The sequence below is a fragment of the Tasmannia lanceolata genome, unplaced genomic scaffold, assembly GCF_043159265.1.
Source record: "Tasmannia lanceolata isolate RefF3 unplaced genomic scaffold, GAP_Taslan_0.1 ptg000013l, whole genome shotgun sequence".
Lineage (NCBI taxonomy): Eukaryota > Viridiplantae > Streptophyta > Magnoliopsida > Canellales > Winteraceae > Tasmannia > Tasmannia lanceolata.
In genome coordinates this window covers 30051038-30067674 of record NW_027518690.1, presented here as the reverse complement: position 1 = coordinate 30067674, position 16637 = coordinate 30051038, and the positions used below count along the sequence as shown (strand labels likewise).

Sequence of the window (16637 nt, the reverse complement as noted above, 5' to 3'; positions counted from 1 at the left end):
CATGTTAAAGTTCCCTTGTTTGCTCATGAAAGGTACATGTACCCTCTTTGCTTCATAGAGAAGGAAACCCTTTTGCTAATCAAATGGCGAATTTTGGTGTGTCATGTACAGGATTGACGGCCTGGCATGAGATGCCTAGATTGCAGCGCCCCCCCCCCCCCCCCCCCCCCCTCCTCTCTCTCTCTCTCTCTCTCTCTCTCTTTTAGCGCGCATAGCTGTGGCTTCAGTTTGGTGTTTATTTATAAAATCTCACTTGTTCTAAAAAAAATCTAATGCTCGGACAATGAATGAACACCCCAGATAATGCCTCCAAACAATGCATATAGAAACTAAAATAAAGGGTTTCACAGCAATACCTCTGATATCACAATCTCTAGTTAACGATAAAAAACAAGGATTTCCAAAAAATGAGAACAGCAAAAGTGCCAATTACTACACCCTAAAATGCACAAAATCTCTTTGCCTGTTACACAAGAAAATGAAAAGTGCAGGCGTAAGTGAATGCGATATGCACAACTGATTCACAGATTAGATATGGAAGATATAAACATCCACAAAAGAGAAGACAAAAAATGGTATGGAGAGACTAAACAATGTTAAAAAAACAAACTGCCCATCAGAAATAAAAATAATATTCCTGAGAGAAACATTTTCTTGATTGGAAAACTGATGGCGAACTATCACATGTAGCAAAAGTTTTAAAACATCTGCAGTCTAAGCAAATGGCTGGACAGAATTGGAAGCAAAACCTTCTTGTCTTTCCAGTTGCATCGGCGATCACTCTGCATACCTAGTACCTTTGGAATTGGCCACTTTCACGATCTCTCTCCCTTGAGGTCTTCTGATGAGCTTCCTTCGCTTTCCTTTGGCTTCTTTTTCCCTTCTCCAACCAATGTTCTCATCTATGGTTTTGGTCTGAACTTGCTTGTGTAACATGTTCTCATTTCTTGATTGCACTAACTTAAGTTTAAAATCTATCTTAGAGCAAAAGGTACTCCTCTATCCGAAGGATGTGCCTATTGTTTTTTTTTTTTTTTTTTGCACTATAAACCGGTGGTACTTAAGAGTTTTAATGTGTCTATGCCATATATTATTTTGGTTGTCCTGGAAGGGTTGATTTTAAAAAAAATAAAATTTGAATGTGTATTTAACTTCTCAATCACAGCCATATAAAATAAAGCATGCATATTAGTGTTGAAAAATAGAACTTCTATTCTAGAGAATGTAACTCTTATTATCTATTTATGGTTGTGCGCATTATGACATTTTTTTTCATGAAGGAAAGAGGAGAGCATATACCGCCAGAAGATTCTTTTGAAGTAGCTCGAAAGGTGAAAGAAATGTATTGCTACACTTGTTCAGACATTGTTAAGGTAACATTCTATTCTCAGAAATCAACTATTGAAGGGTTGTCTTTTCTTTTTGTTTGCGGGAATTGCCCTATGCCCTTTCTCTTCTGCCGTTCTTTCGGTGTACCATCTATTGCAACTCGTTTTACTTCACTATGTGCGTGTAAGAAGTAAGCATATCAGATCTTCCACTACCAATTGCCTAGTTAAAAGTTATTGTTTGGTCAATTCAATATACAGTTCATACTGGTTTATGGCACTTGAACACTGATATGAAGATCTGCTATGAGGGGTTTCAGAATATTCACTTTCACCTAATGGAGTAAACATTTAGTTCCCCTACTTTGATGTTTGCTTTGATACCTGTGTGTGTAGATCCAGGGTCTGACCTTTTTGTCTCTATCAGAAAAACTGGATGTCAGGTGGATGTCATCTGCTTCACACGGCAGGGACTAATGGCTTGGAATGGCCTTATGGCCTGCTTATAGCTTGCAGACTTGATACCTATGTGCTGGATTTCCAAAGAAGGCATTTCTGATTGATGCCATTACTATATGCATCAATTCTCAGGCTACTGTGACCATGGTTTTAAATTTCGGCCGAAACGTTTCGGCCAAATTATTTCGGTTTCGGCCGCGACCAAAACGAAATTTACATGAAGTCGTTTCTTTACAAGATTTCGGTGAAATTTCACTGAAAATTCACCGAAATTCCAAAATTTCGACGAAATGTCACCGAAATTTCGTTTTTAGCCATTTTTTTACAAAATTTCCACCAAAATTTTAAATAGATCCACCGAAATGTTATAATTCCCACCGAAATTTATGAAATATTCACTGAAATAGCCAAAATTTCCACTGAAATTTTAGACATTTTGGTCGAAATTAAAATAAAAACGAAATCATAATCATATTTTTACATGATTTCGGCCTATATTTCAGCCCGAAACCGACCGAAACAGACACCGAAACTGAAATTTAAAACCTTGACTGTGACAGCAAAACCAAAAGTCGAATTCTTCTTCATCTTTATGTTGCCTTTCCATTCACTCAGGTCCCTTCCGTTTCATCTAGTTTGTCCGGATCTTCCTTTTCTTCCGAACAAACGGAAGGATTTTCTTCAATGGATGCCTCTTGTTCCATTTTAGCCCCCTTCGTTTCAGAAGTTGTTTCGATTTCTACATATGTTTCTTCCTCACTTTCTTGCCTTCTGTTTCGGAAGTTTTTTTTTCAATTTTTATTAACAAAAGACCAATTATAATATCCCTCTTATTCCTGTTTAGTCCCCTTCATTTCGGAAGTTGCTTCTATTTCTACATTTGTTTTTTCTTCACTTTCTTGCCTGTCTTCCATTTCTGAAGTTTCTTTCAATTTTTTAGTGACAATAGGTGACAGTATTCTATTTCTACATCTGTTTCTTCGTCACTTTCCCGCCTTTCTTCTACTTCTGAACTTTCTTTCAATTTTTTAGTGACAATAGGTGACAGTATTCTCCCTAAACAGTAGACACAGGTGATAAATAAGAGAATCCCATAGAGGCGAGCCATAGAATTTCTCAATTCTGACACAAGGTACTTGTTAGATCGAATATGTACATTAGATATAGTAAAATAATTTTTTCGTATCTAGAATAATATCCATCCGACCCATTTCATGAATATAATATAACCATTTAACCAACCAAAAAAACTACGTGTTAGAAATAACATCTTATTGTTGCACCCATAGTTTCATAACTCCCCCGCATCATCATGGACTGCCCCAAGTTGACTCCCTTTTACCTTGACCGTATTCTTGTCGAAGTCTGTGTTACTCCCGACAATGTCAATCAAAGCTCCTTTGACTCTCTCGAGTTGTGATCGCATCAACCGAGTTCTCAGCTGCGTCAACTGTGTACTCAACTGTGTCGTGCCAAGTCGACTAGGATTTGCTTTGGTTGCATTCTAACCTGCATCCGCATTTTGAAAAATTGATTGCATCGAAGCATGTAAATGTTGAGTAATCTGGCTAACCTTAACTTGATAAAATGAAATGGCTGAATAATTGAAAAAATGATATTATTCAGAATTACATTGAATGCTGAGATTACGCATTGGATTTCTGGCAGTGTATCCGTAGTAAAAAAAGGTGTTTGTGATTGTTCCAAAAGAAATGAAAAAAAAAGATACAATAGAATGAGGACAATTATTGTATGAGGTCTACCCAATGCTATATGCAGAGATTCATAATAGATCGATATGAACGAACATCAGGAGCAGTCCCGTAATAAAACTACTTGTTGCTGATACCTCCTCAGTTCCTTCTTTCGTAACCTTCTTCCATAACTTGAGCTCGGGTAAGGAAGAAATAAGACAACCTTATTGTCTATTCATTTCTCTATGTAGTTTTAGTGATGCTTCTGGAAGTCAGATATAACATTTGAGACTTCCATCAAGAACATTGTGCAATCACACTGCATTTTGAGAAACAAATTTTGTATTGACTTAGATGGTGCAACCAATGTAGGATTATATCCCTCATCTTCCATAATGCTCTTTCAGCCGAAATTTCATATATTATACTCTTAATGATCCGTTTGGATGAGGGAAACTATTTGGGGAAGGGAAAACTCAATTGGCCAACAAGGAAAGAGGAAGTCTGCAACTAACTGAGAATCGGAAAATTTATCGATTCCATGCGGTGTTTGAACTTGTATTGCGCTTTTAGTTTTTAATAGTCAAATTCTCCCTTCATCTATTCCAAGGTTCATATGGGTATTTACCAATGTCCAAAACTAGATGTTCGGATGAAATACCATTCTATTGAATTTTTTATGACTTTATTTAGGTGGTGGGATATGAAAATGGTATTAATAGGGATATCAGAGACGATGCTTTATGAGTCCGAGGCAGTAAAGTGTAGTTTGAAAGATACAAATATTTATATAGATATAATGGCACAACAAGTGAACAGGAGAAACAGGTGCACTACAAATGAAGTTTTATGAGAAAATTGGGCATCGCTATAGTATGTTACAACTAAGGAGTAAATTACAAAAGCTGAGAAAAGACTAGAAAATTCAAGAAACTTCTAGAAGTGGCGAGTTTTGGCTGAAACTCATTGATTAAGACAGTGAAGGCAGAGGAGTCAGTATAAGGCACATACATTCATATAACACTATAATTTTAAAGTGTGAATCATTGATTTAATGAATTTAATCATTTCTAATATTAAAGGTAAACTAATTAAATGATCAATAATTATAGGAAGCCCTCATGCTGCAAAATTTAAGAAGTATGGTTATCCTCGTTGGAAAGAATTACGGCTCATATATGACGACACCAATGCTACTGGAGAGTTAGCCGTCGGAAATGCTGAAGACCCACTAGAATCTGAAGATAACGTTGATATTTTTCACAGAAGCCATGCTGATAGTGATGGATAAAATATACATAAAACCCTGAATGATGAATTAAATACTCATGTAGCCCAAAGTGAGGATCTAGAGGAGAATCATATTCGTAGGCGTGATAGGACATCCACTGCTACTCGTAGGATAAAGAAGAGTTCAGAATTTACTGAAGCTTGCAAGGCCGTCATAGAAGTCTCAAAAGCAAACACAATCTTCTACTCCACTGAAAGTTCATCTATGATGCCAGAGGCAGATACTCACTCTCTTTTTAAATGCATAGCTATCTTAAATACTGCTACTCGTAGGATAAAGAAGAGTTCAGAATTTACTGAAGCTTGCAAGGCCGTCATAGAAGTCTCAAAAGCAAACACAATCTTCTACTCCACTGAAAGTTCATCTATGATGCCAGAGGCATATCCTCACTCTCTTGTTAAATGCATAGCTATCTTAAATACTATGGAAGTAAGTGGAGAACAATGGGTGAAGGGGACAAAGATGCTTCAAGATCCAGGGTGGAGGATTGTTTTCATGATTGCACTACCTGAGAAAAGGGCATGATTCCGGTTTTATATTTTTAATTGATTATTTTGGTTGGGTTATATGCTTTTGTTTAGACTTGATTAGGTAGTTCTTTTCCTTTTATATTAGGTAGACCTTTTATCATTTATTGTATGTTGGTTAATAATTTTAAGTGTGGTAGCTTGTGGTTGAATAATTTTTATTGTTCTTCATTATTGAAGGCTATTTTTAGTGGATTTGGATGTTATCTCACCTCTTTAGATGTTATTTTATTTTTTGTGGATGATTTTACTAATGGTGCACAATTCAAATGGATAAAAGATATGATTCAAGAGTGGATGACAATGAAGGACGTGGAATTTTTTTTCTTGCTATTATCGATAAATATGTTCACTCATACATTGGTAGACAGTCATGTGGAGACAGAAAATTAACTGGATTATAGTGGGTAAGGAATGTGCTTAGTGGTCATCTATATAGGTGTTATGATATGTAGCGAATGGAGAAACATGTATTTCATAACTTATGTAATATTTTATTTGCTAAGGGGTTCCTTAACAGTATGTGGAAGTAGATGAGCAAGTGGCCATGTTTATGACGATTATGTATCATCGTCATAGTAATCGAATTGTATATGGAAGGTTCTAACATTCAGAGAAGTAGATGAGTAAGCGGCCATGTTTCTGACGATTATGTATCATCGTCATAGTAATCAAATTGTATCTGGAAAGTTCTAACATTCAGGCTCAACATTTGCCCGTAATTTTAAGAGGGTGTTGAAGGCAATTTTAAAGCCCTTCTTTTGATACGATCCTAGAGGAAATTCGTGGAAATCCCAAATATTACAAATGATTTAAGATATTAACACTCTTTTTGATTCAATTAACAAATATGTTTAAATATAAAAGTTAGATTGTACCTTGTTATGTGTGGTTTTTTCTTTATATCTAAAATGATTGTGCTATTGACGGCACACACATTGGTGCCCACTTACCTGCTAAGAACTTATTCTCTATCAAGGAAGAAAATCAACTATGACCCAAAATATTTTGTACCAACATTCATCTCTACGTAACGTGATCGAGCGAGCATTAGGTGCATTAATGTCTCATTTTTCGATCTTCGAAGTGGAGTGAGGTTCCTCGTTAGAGGGACCGAACGGAACGCTTCTAAGAAGATACAAGTCTAAGTTCATGCCTCCATTTAAGCTCTCAACACAACACCTTATAATGCTCGTAGTATGTATGCCTCACAACCTCATGTGAAGTGAAATGCAGATGGAAATTATTGAGGGTGACTCCTCAAATGCTATCAGAATCTTAGAAGAAAGCAAGGTGTTCCCTTGGAGATTTGCCCGTTGGATTGATGAAATTAGGGATCAGATTGGAAGATCAAAGGTTTCATTTACCCATGTCAGAAGGTTTGCGAATGAAGAAGCGGATAATCTTGCTAGGGATGGAGTAGTGAGGCAAGACCTAGGTTTTTTTTTTTTTTTTTTCCGACTTTTTTCCTCCCTGAGATGCTATTGTTTGTATTTCCTTTTTCCTTATTTTCTTTCTTTGTTTCCACTGGCTATCTCGATCAGCCTTGCATTCTCTCTTTTTATTAATGATGATATCTTAGCCATTCAATTCAATTCAAAAAAAAAGTGAAATGCAGATGGATAAAGAGTTCATGACATTCGAAAATGAAGACGTAATTATTGCGGATGAAAATAATGAAATAGATGATTTAATCCCTTCAGCCAGCTCAAGTGAGTTGTAACAGTCAAGGCAAATGTCATTAGTTAGGGACTCCATTGCGAATAGAATAGCCAGAGCACGCGTGGTACTACAAATTTAAAGAGTACTTTGTTATTTCCTTAAATTAGTACTTTGGAATTATTTTTTTCCAATTACAGGAGAATGTGATTCTATTCAAAAATAGAAAAAATGATTCTTAGAAATGAGTTAAGAAACGTGATTATGATTTTGGAAGCACTCCAAAGAATAAGATTTGATTCTGGTTTCCAGAATGAAAATCATGAAAATGGTTAAAAAACGCAACCTTATTTTTCTCTGTCATTAATCCAATTCTTTACCATTAAAAAATAAATGAAAACTGGATGCTTCTAATACTAAAACGTCATACACTTTGTATACCAACTGCTTCTAAATCATAATGGTTGGGTTTGATGCTTTAAATTCAAATTATAATTAAAAAGGAAAAATCTAGCACATTCTAGACAAAGAGCGAACATGTTCTGAATGTTAAAGGTATTGTCAAAGACGAGGTCTCTCTCACTATTAGTTTTATTAAATATAAGGATAATCAGCTAATAAAAATATCTCCCCCTACTTAACTGAGGGTGAAGTAGAGAAAGAACAATATGATAAAGTCAACCCTAAAGACTATTAACAAGCCCCCTCAAACTGAACCATGAATGCAGATCATGCCTAGCGTGTCAGAGACATTCTTTGCATGGTTGTGATAAAGAGATCTGGTGAAAGTGAGCAGTTGGTTTGAAAAATGGAGTATGTGTTTACATGCAGTCACATTCCCCCTTAATAAGTGACATTAGATCCTATATGCTTGACCCGTTTGCAGAACACATGATTAGATGCAATTTGAATTACAGTTGAGTATTCCAACACACTATCATAGGATCTTTGATTAGAAAATGAAGCTAGGATGACGGGTGCTTTAGCCCAATCAGTTCTCGTGCAACGTCAGGAAGAACATGGTATTCGATGACAGGACTCGAGCATGCTGCCACAGCCCACTTCTTGCTTTTCCATGTGACTGGATTACCCCCAACCCAGGTGCAAATATGTGGCAAAATGCTCATCATCAGGTGAGTCTTCTTAATCAGCATCATAATGACATAATATTGAATGTCCATGGAATGCATAAGATAGCTTAGGGTGCGTTCTTTAAACATTCTCGTGATTCTCATTCTGGAAACCAGAATCAATTCTAATTCTTTGGAGTCATTCCATAATCAGAATCACGTTCCTTAACTCATTTCTAAAAGTCAGTTTTTCTATTTTTTGGAATAGAATCACGTTCTCATGTGAACAAAAAAAATTGATTCTGATGTAATGATTTATGAATGATATAATGTAATAAATGGTTGCCCACACCCAATCTATGTCAGTGCCCATCAAATGAATGCTTTGGATCACCCAAACAATGTGGGCCCCGTGTTTTTTGAGCTATCCTTTAGATACCTTATCTAGGTATCCCGTAGAAACACTTTGATGCAACGAATAAAATAGTCTTAATTTAGGAATTAATTGAAAACATTACTCATATAAACCAAATGTGTATAGTATTTCAAATCCAAAGATTCCATGCATTCGATTAACAAATGAGATATAAGATAACAAACTGCTCCCTAAATTTGTGGTAGCCCACGTGCTCTAGCCATTCTATTTGCAATAGAGTCCCTAAGTAATGACATTTGCGTTGACCTTTGAGACTCACTTGTACTAGTTGAACGACGTCTAGCATTGTTTTCTTCCTAAATAATCACATCTTCATTGCTGAAAGTTGTGAATTCTATATCCATCTGCATTTCACTTCGTATGAAGTTGTGAAGCGTACATGTTGCGAGCACTATAAGTCGATGCGTTGAAAGCTTGAAGGGAGGCATGAACTTGAGGATCGGGAAAAAAGACTTTAGTGCACTAAATGCTCGCTCAATTACATTACGTAGAGATTAATGTCGATAATTGAACAACTCTATTGCAGATGTGGGATTTCGATTTGTATGCCTGTACTCTTGAAAGTGGTAAGTCTTGCCACGATATGGAGTAAAAAAACCGGGCATATTTGTATAACCCGAGTCGACAACATAATACTTACCTAATATGATGGTAAATGAAAAATATAAGTAAGATTATTATAAAATACATGTAAACATTTAATAATAATCAATAATCAATAATTGATGAATTATATCTTCAAGGGGATGTGGGAACTTCAATCTTTCATTTGTTATTGCTTCTAGGAATATCCTACTAGCATTGACAGTGCCTTCCCACCCAACATAAACAAATGTAAACTTCATATCAAATGAGCATGCACACATTACATTTTGGGTTGTGCTTTGTTTTCTTCCTCGGTATGGAATCTGTTTCTTAGCAGGTACGTGAGCACTAACGTGTGTGCCGTCAATAGCACCGATGCAATCCTTGTAAATATAAAGAAGAAATCACAAATAAGAAGGTACAACCTAACCATTATATTTAAACATGATGGTTAATTGAACAAAAAAGAAAGAGTTAATACCTTAAACCATGCATAATACTTGGGATTTCTGTGAATTTCCTCTGGGATTGTATCAAAAGTGGGAGGTACAATAATTTCTTTTCCTAACTTTAAAATCGCCTTCAAAACCCTCTTAAAATGACGAGCAACTGTTGAGCCTGAATGTTGAAACCTTTCCGCTACAATACGATTACTATGGCGATGGCCCATAATCGTCATAAACATGGCCGCTTTGCTCATGTACTGTCACATATCGTGAATCATTAAGAAACCCCCCCTTACTCACTAATGTTACGTAAGTTACGAAATATGTGTTTCTCCGTTCGCCACATATCATAACACCTATCCGGATGACCATTGAACATCTCCCTTACCCACTCTGGACCAGTTAATTTCCCGTCTCTATATGACAGTCTACCAATATGAGAGAAAGTATTCATCAGCAATAGCGAGAAAACAAATTTCATCTCCTTCATCGTCATCCACTTTTTCAAGATACGTTTTATCCATTTGAACTGTGCAAGGTATGAGTGATAAAGTCATCCACAAAAAAATATCTAAAAAATGTATGATATCATCCAAATCCATAATGATATAATTAATAAAAGAATAATAAAAATTGTTCAACCATAAGCTTACACCAATGAAGCACGGATACGGGTACGGGTGTGGGTACGACACGATACGGGTACTTGGATACGTGATTTAAAAAAGAAGAAGGAGACGGGTACGTTGGGGGTACGCTGAATATAATATATTTTTATATTTTATTATATATTTATAAAAATAAAAAAATAAATATTTTGTTAAAAAATTCTAACAATTTAATTGGAGAACAATCAAATAACAATAACATCACCAAAATCTAATAATACTTCAAAGTTGTTAGGTTTTTATTTATGGGATATATATATTATAGATATTTTGATATATTCAACCCCACTTTTGTTAATTGGGACAACCCCTATATTGTAAATCTGTAATTTTCGATTTAATTTGAACCGGGTGCACACCGGATACATATACAAACCCTGGTGCGTATCCGGTACGCACCCAAAGAGTACCCAAGAGCACTCGCACCCGATACGCACCCGACACGGGTACGTGGGCCTCCGGAGAGTACTCGTGGTTCTTAGGCTACACACCAAATTTGTAACCAACATCTAATAAATGATAAAAGGCCTACCGAATAAAGCAAACAAAAGAACTACTTAAGTCAGTCTAAACATAAGCGAAAAAACCAACATCACTTAGTCATTAATAATAAAAAACATCGCGCTAGGCGCAACAACGCCATCCTCTTCTCAGGTGCTGCTGTCATGAAAACAATCCTCCACCCTGGATCTTGTAGCATTTTTTACCCCTTCCCCACTGTTATTCACTTGCTTCCATGGCATTTAAAACGTCCATGCATTTGACAAGAGAATAAGGATCTGCCTCTGAATTTGGCACCACGGATGAATTTTCATTAGAGTAGCAAACTGTCTTTTCTTTCGAGGCTTCTGCAATGGCCTTGCATGCTTCAGAAAATTCTGAACTCCTCCTACGAAGAGAAGTGTGTGTTCTATCATGTCTACGGATACGGTTCTCCTCTGGATCATCTTTTTGGGCATTTTGGGGTACTGATGCATTAATTCATCATTTTGGGTTTCAGGTATATTTTCTTTATCATTATCAGCATGACTTATGCGAAAGATATCAACGTCATCATCAGATTCTTGTGGGTCTTCAGCATTTTCGATGGCTAACCCTCCAGTAGCAATTGTATCACCATATATGAGCTACAATTCTTCCTAACAAGAACATCCATGCTTCTTAAATTTTGCAGCTCGTGGGTTTTCCTGAAATCATCCATCATTTAATAAGTTTAACTTAAATATTATAAATTAATTAAGTCAATAATTTACTAATTAAAAATTGCAATGTTACCAGAATGTATGTGCCCCATACTGACTTCTCGGCAGTAACTGTCTTGGTCAATGGGTTCCATCCAAATCCAGTAATGTCTAGAAGCTTTTTGAATTCTCTGAATTCTTTCTCCAACTTTTGGAATTTATTTCTAAATTGTAACAAACTATAATGATGCTCGGTCTTCTCAGAGAATTTCACTTGTGTATCCTTCCATGCCCTCTTATGAAATGTCGGCGTGCACCTATTTCCTTTCTTTACTTGTTCTGCCATTATAACTATGTAAATATATGTATCCTTCAAAGTCCACTTCTCTACCTCAAGCTCACGACCATCTTCTTTGTCTTCCCTATTATTAATAGTTTCATGTCCTGCCATCTAAATGAATTTATAAAAAATAAATTCATTAGAATGATATTTCATCGAAACATCTTAATAATGGTCATACTAACAGCTATAGATAAAAAAAAAAGTGGTTGAATCTGGTGCAAATGTCAAGGAATTTATAAAGCAATCTGTTTCTTTAATCATACTCTTATTAATCGTATAAATATAATCGCATTATAATTTTTTAATATCAAAGTTTGTCTTGCACTTGCATATTTCTATCTCTAAAGTTTTTCCAAATCACTAGTGTTTGCCTTTGTATCGTTCAAAGTCCACTTTGCGAACTCTAGTTCATGACCATCTTCTCTGGCTTCACTATTATTTATATTTTTTTGAAAGATGTTTTTTTTTGCTATCAGAATATAATTCAAGCAGACTATTGTTCCTCTTTTTCCTGCTATAAGGATCAAACATTTTCATATAAAATGCTTGGATTTCTTACAGAATCTTAAAGCATTAGGGGCTACAGATCCAGTGAGCCAAACTTACTATCTTGAATCGGGTACGGCAAACTCAATTGAACACAACCCTGCCGTGAAATCTGTTAGTATAAACCCAAAAACCTATATGCTTTGTCTCTATGGCTCTTTAGTCAGACTGGATGAGAGCATACAGTTTAATTGCAGGCCTAAATGATAGCATGATCCTATTAAAATATCAAATTTCAACTAATACCAATAAATGCTCAGAAGAAGCTTTGTAATCATAGACTTGTCTATAAGGCTTTGCACTTGTAACATTTTAAAAGTCTTAGATGGGCCTACCTCTACTTACTCCAGATCTGATGCTGCTAGGCTCTGTGTTGAGCTATAAATAGACTAAGGAAGAACACTAAGGAAGGAACTAGTAAGGCTTGGATATTAGCCTCATTTAAGATCAACAAAACTGTTAAAGTATAAAAGATATATAACGCCTTTCTCCAATAGCTTAAGCTATTGGAGAAGTTGGTAAGTTAACATGGTATCAGAGCCAAAGGTCTCGAGTTCAAACCTCCTGGATAGCAAAAATCCACATGCGATGGTCAGCCCAAAGTGGGGCCACATGTGTCACGTGTTTGCCAAGTGGGCCACACGTGCGGGGGAGTGTTAACGTATAAAAGATATATAACGCCTTTCTCCAATAGCTTAAGCTATTGGAGAAGTTGGTAAGTTAACAAAAACCAATGCAGAAACACCAACGAGCATTGACCTTCATGGCAGTACCAAGATGAGTATATCTCAACCGGTCTGAGAGAGCCCAACCTATATGACAATGGCTCAGAGGAATCACCCTTCTCACATCAAGATATAAGAGGGGTCCCTGCTATTTAGTGTACTATATATAAAGAGATCTTTCAAATATTTGTAGTTATTTGGGAAAAAAGTAGCCCTACTTATGCCATATACATAATAAGATCTGTTAATCAGAATAGAGATTATAAGCCTATCCACATGCCAATAAGAATATCATGATTGGATAATCCTAGGCCCTTGTTCTGCCAAGTCTTATTTACGGTTCTATCAAGAAAAGAAAAAGCATTGGGCTAAGGATGTTGAAGGAAATCATTGACATTGCAGTTTAAAGGGCTTTTGAAGAGTAACCACACCGATGTCCTTAAACATCAATCATATTTTTATAACTTCCACATTGAGGTACGTGAATTGTATGATGAACTCCCAGCTATTGTAATCATAAATGTCTGCATTTTCCATGCCCGACAACAAAACCAAATCTTGAAGAGGGATTTGTAGACTCAGAATGGGCAGTCAGATTATTTGGGTCATTTAGATCATTTTTTATGGCCATCAAATGCTGATGATTTGTCCCTTGTAAATCATTTTAGGCTCATTGTTTTTTTTTGATAGCTAAAACTTTAGTCATGTTTTCTCACTAAAAATAATAAGAAGACTTGCAAGATATTTAGATCTTTGTATCAAATTTCTTTGGGAAACTCAGATCACATCCATGGAGAAGCGGCCGGGAGATTGGTATTGCCCATCTTGTGGTTATTACAATGTCAAATGGAGAAACAAATGTCGATGATGTCAGAAGCAAGGAAGAGGAAGAGCGCAGAAAGGAAGAAAGCGAAACCATGGTGGCGACAAGAGGACTGGTGTTGCCCATCCTGCAATTACTTAAACTTTAAATGGCGGGGTAGGTGCCGTTGGTGCCACCTGGATAGAGAGCGATGCTTCTCTCCCCTGGAAAGCCCTCGAATCTCGTGGATTCGGGTACCGTGGTCCAGGAGAAAGAATGTTGGCCTCATTCCAGATTGATTACCCCTTTGGTGGAAGGAGGGATACCGTCCTTATCCATTTCGGGCCCGAAGGTGACAACGAGATCTAATATTCTAAGTGCATGTTTGATAGGAAAAAAGACAGATTTCTCCGGTTCCATCCAGAATCTGTCTCTGGGCGAAAAACTGTTTGGACATCCCTACCCTTCCTTGTCCTTGTCTTTTATTAGAGGATGAAGTTCTATTCATATTTGAATCGGTGGAGATGGCCTCCGAAGTTTTGGCTAAGAAAGACAAGGCTTATGGAAGTATCCTACTCTCCCTTTCTACTTGGAATCATGACTATGCTCAGGGTTCAGAGGTGCTTTGGGTCAATATATATGGCATCCCTCTGCAAGTCTGGGCTATCTCAACAGTTGAAGCCCTGGGAAATCTTTTTGGACCGGTCTTAGAAGTGAAGATGGAAGGCAACCACAAACAATGTATGAACTTCATATCGGTCAAAATATTTGCACCGGGATCGAAACTGAGCGTCCCTTCTGTCAATCTATGGATCTCTGGTCGCTGTCATACTATGGGGATCCTAATTCAGGAGATAAAGGACTCTCATCTGGATGCCAACCATTGCGAGCCTTCCCCTGAGCAGGATCCCCTCCCTCCTGTGGCATCTCTCCCTTTGAAAACTGGTTTGGAGATTAGCCAGCCGATGGATCAGTCTTCGAGAGGCCCGGTTCCCATTCAAAAGCCCCAGCTCAGGAGATCCATTGGCTCGGTGGAGTTTAGCCCCCAGCTTTCAAAATTCAAATCTTCTGGAGCTTGGGCGGGAAAAGTGCGGGGCGGCCCTCCCAAAATTGTGCCTCCTTCATTTTTTATTGACAGATCAGGTCTGGCAGTGTAACGACCTGATTTCCATAACTGGGTCGCTACGAGCAAGAATCTGTTAAAAAGCCACTCAATTTTTTATTTTTTTTTTAAAACTCATACACGAACATTAAATAAACATAACTCTTATTCCAACCTCAAGAATGTTTCTTTACAATAAATTTAAACTTAAAACAATTTACCCAACTAAAATAAAGTCCCAAACTAGCCAATCTAAAATAAAATCAAAGTATCGACGAAAGGTATCGTCTTCTTTATTTATTCGCTCCCATCATCCTACGCTCCTTGACATCTTCGTGCGCAAACGCACCCTCGTTAACACCCTCTAGACCTGGGGAGAAAAACTGGGTTAATAGTAGATCGATAGAAACTGAGCAACTATAAAGATTCAATTCAGGGAACAGATCAAGATCCATATTTAGTTATTAAGCAAATGATTTGAACAAATGCATTTCCAAAATGGTGATTTATAGAAATTTTCTACAACATAATAAGAGAAATCATTTAAAAGAGGCAAAATGTACTTGCAACTGAAATGAAACGAACTAACATAATATGAGTTCGTATAATCCAATTTCATTTTTGATCGTTACAATTTTATTTTAACCCAGGGCACTTCAGCTCCCAAATAGCCTGTTGCCGTTGCCGACACGGCCGATTTCGCGTGGACTTATTATGGTAGATCATACCTCCTAAGGACTCTTGGCCTCCGTAGGATTCCGACATCAACTAGAGGTTGCGCGGTTTTCCCAAGTTGTATACCTTTAATTACGGGGATAACTCAATGGTTTCCCATCACCCTTCCCTATTTTCTTTTTGGATAGTTTCTATATTCCCATACATCTTCCAATTTATTCAATGTGATTGAAAAATGCAATTAATTTGATAATTCTCCAATGGAAATCAGATTTCGTTCCAAGCATATGATATAGGAAACTAAAACTCATTTAACATGAAATGATTTAGAAAGCAATAAAATTTAGAATACTTCACCATCCTCATTGTAGGAATTGAAAATCATACAAGCACAGTTAGCTATCACCTGCCTTATCAAACCTAGTTGGTGCGGAGCTTGAGACGATCTTACACGTGATGTGAGGGAAATAACCTGAAGATCAGAGTCACACCCACACCTTCTAAGTTTATACACAATTAAGAATTCGTCGAAAAGGCTGTAGTTATTTGACTCTCATAAGTACATGGGATTGGTGGAACGATTGAATATAAACAAAATTCATTTGGAATCTTGAGCGCGTCACGCTGGTAAGATAATATATATTTACCCGAAATTTATCCCGGTTTAAAGAACTGGTAAGAGGTAGGAATACGCTAAAAATTTGTTTAGTACCACTTATATTCCTATATATATATAACTGATCAAGGAGAAATCATTGAATTTATCCAGATATGAGTGCTAGCAAATCATACGTAGATGTTTTTGAAAGTTGTAGGTACATTAAATTCATTTGGTCAGATATGAACATGTAACTGGTGGTTACCGAAATCGTGACAAAATATTTCTTTAATAAATCATGAACATTATTAATTTATCTTAGATTTGTGTTTTCAAATCACGCATGCAAAGTGTCCAAATCTGTCTTGATGTGGGGACCAAAAACCCAAGTACTAATTAGTGTCTTTACTGCCCTGATATGGGCTAGAGTACCCTTACTTCTATCATGACCCATTGAAGGACCAGAGTATTGCAGAAGAAGGCATAAATCTGGTCCAAGTTG

At 36.7% G+C, this 16637-nt stretch overlaps 2 protein-coding genes across 2 annotated transcripts in view; one reads left to right on the top strand and one right to left on the bottom strand.

Moving 5' to 3' along the window:
• LOC143890001 (actin-related protein 3) overlaps window positions 1-16637 on the top strand; it is a 73487-nt gene that overhangs the window by 25215 nt on the left and 31635 nt on the right. Inside the window, exon 5 of the mRNA XM_077394474.1 lies at window positions 1281-1373. Coding sequence (XP_077250589.1) covers window positions 1281-1373 — 93 coding nt within the window. The remainder of the gene's footprint in view (window positions 1-1280; window positions 1374-16637) is intronic.
• LOC143890550 (putative protein TIC 214 N-terminal part) lies at window positions 2974-3875 on the bottom strand. The gene is given in 8 exon segments (XM_077395279.1): window positions 2974-3071; window positions 3329-3417; window positions 3419-3474; window positions 3476-3503; window positions 3505-3593; window positions 3595-3657; window positions 3659-3712; window positions 3765-3875. Coding segments are annotated over 8 exon segments (588 nt in total).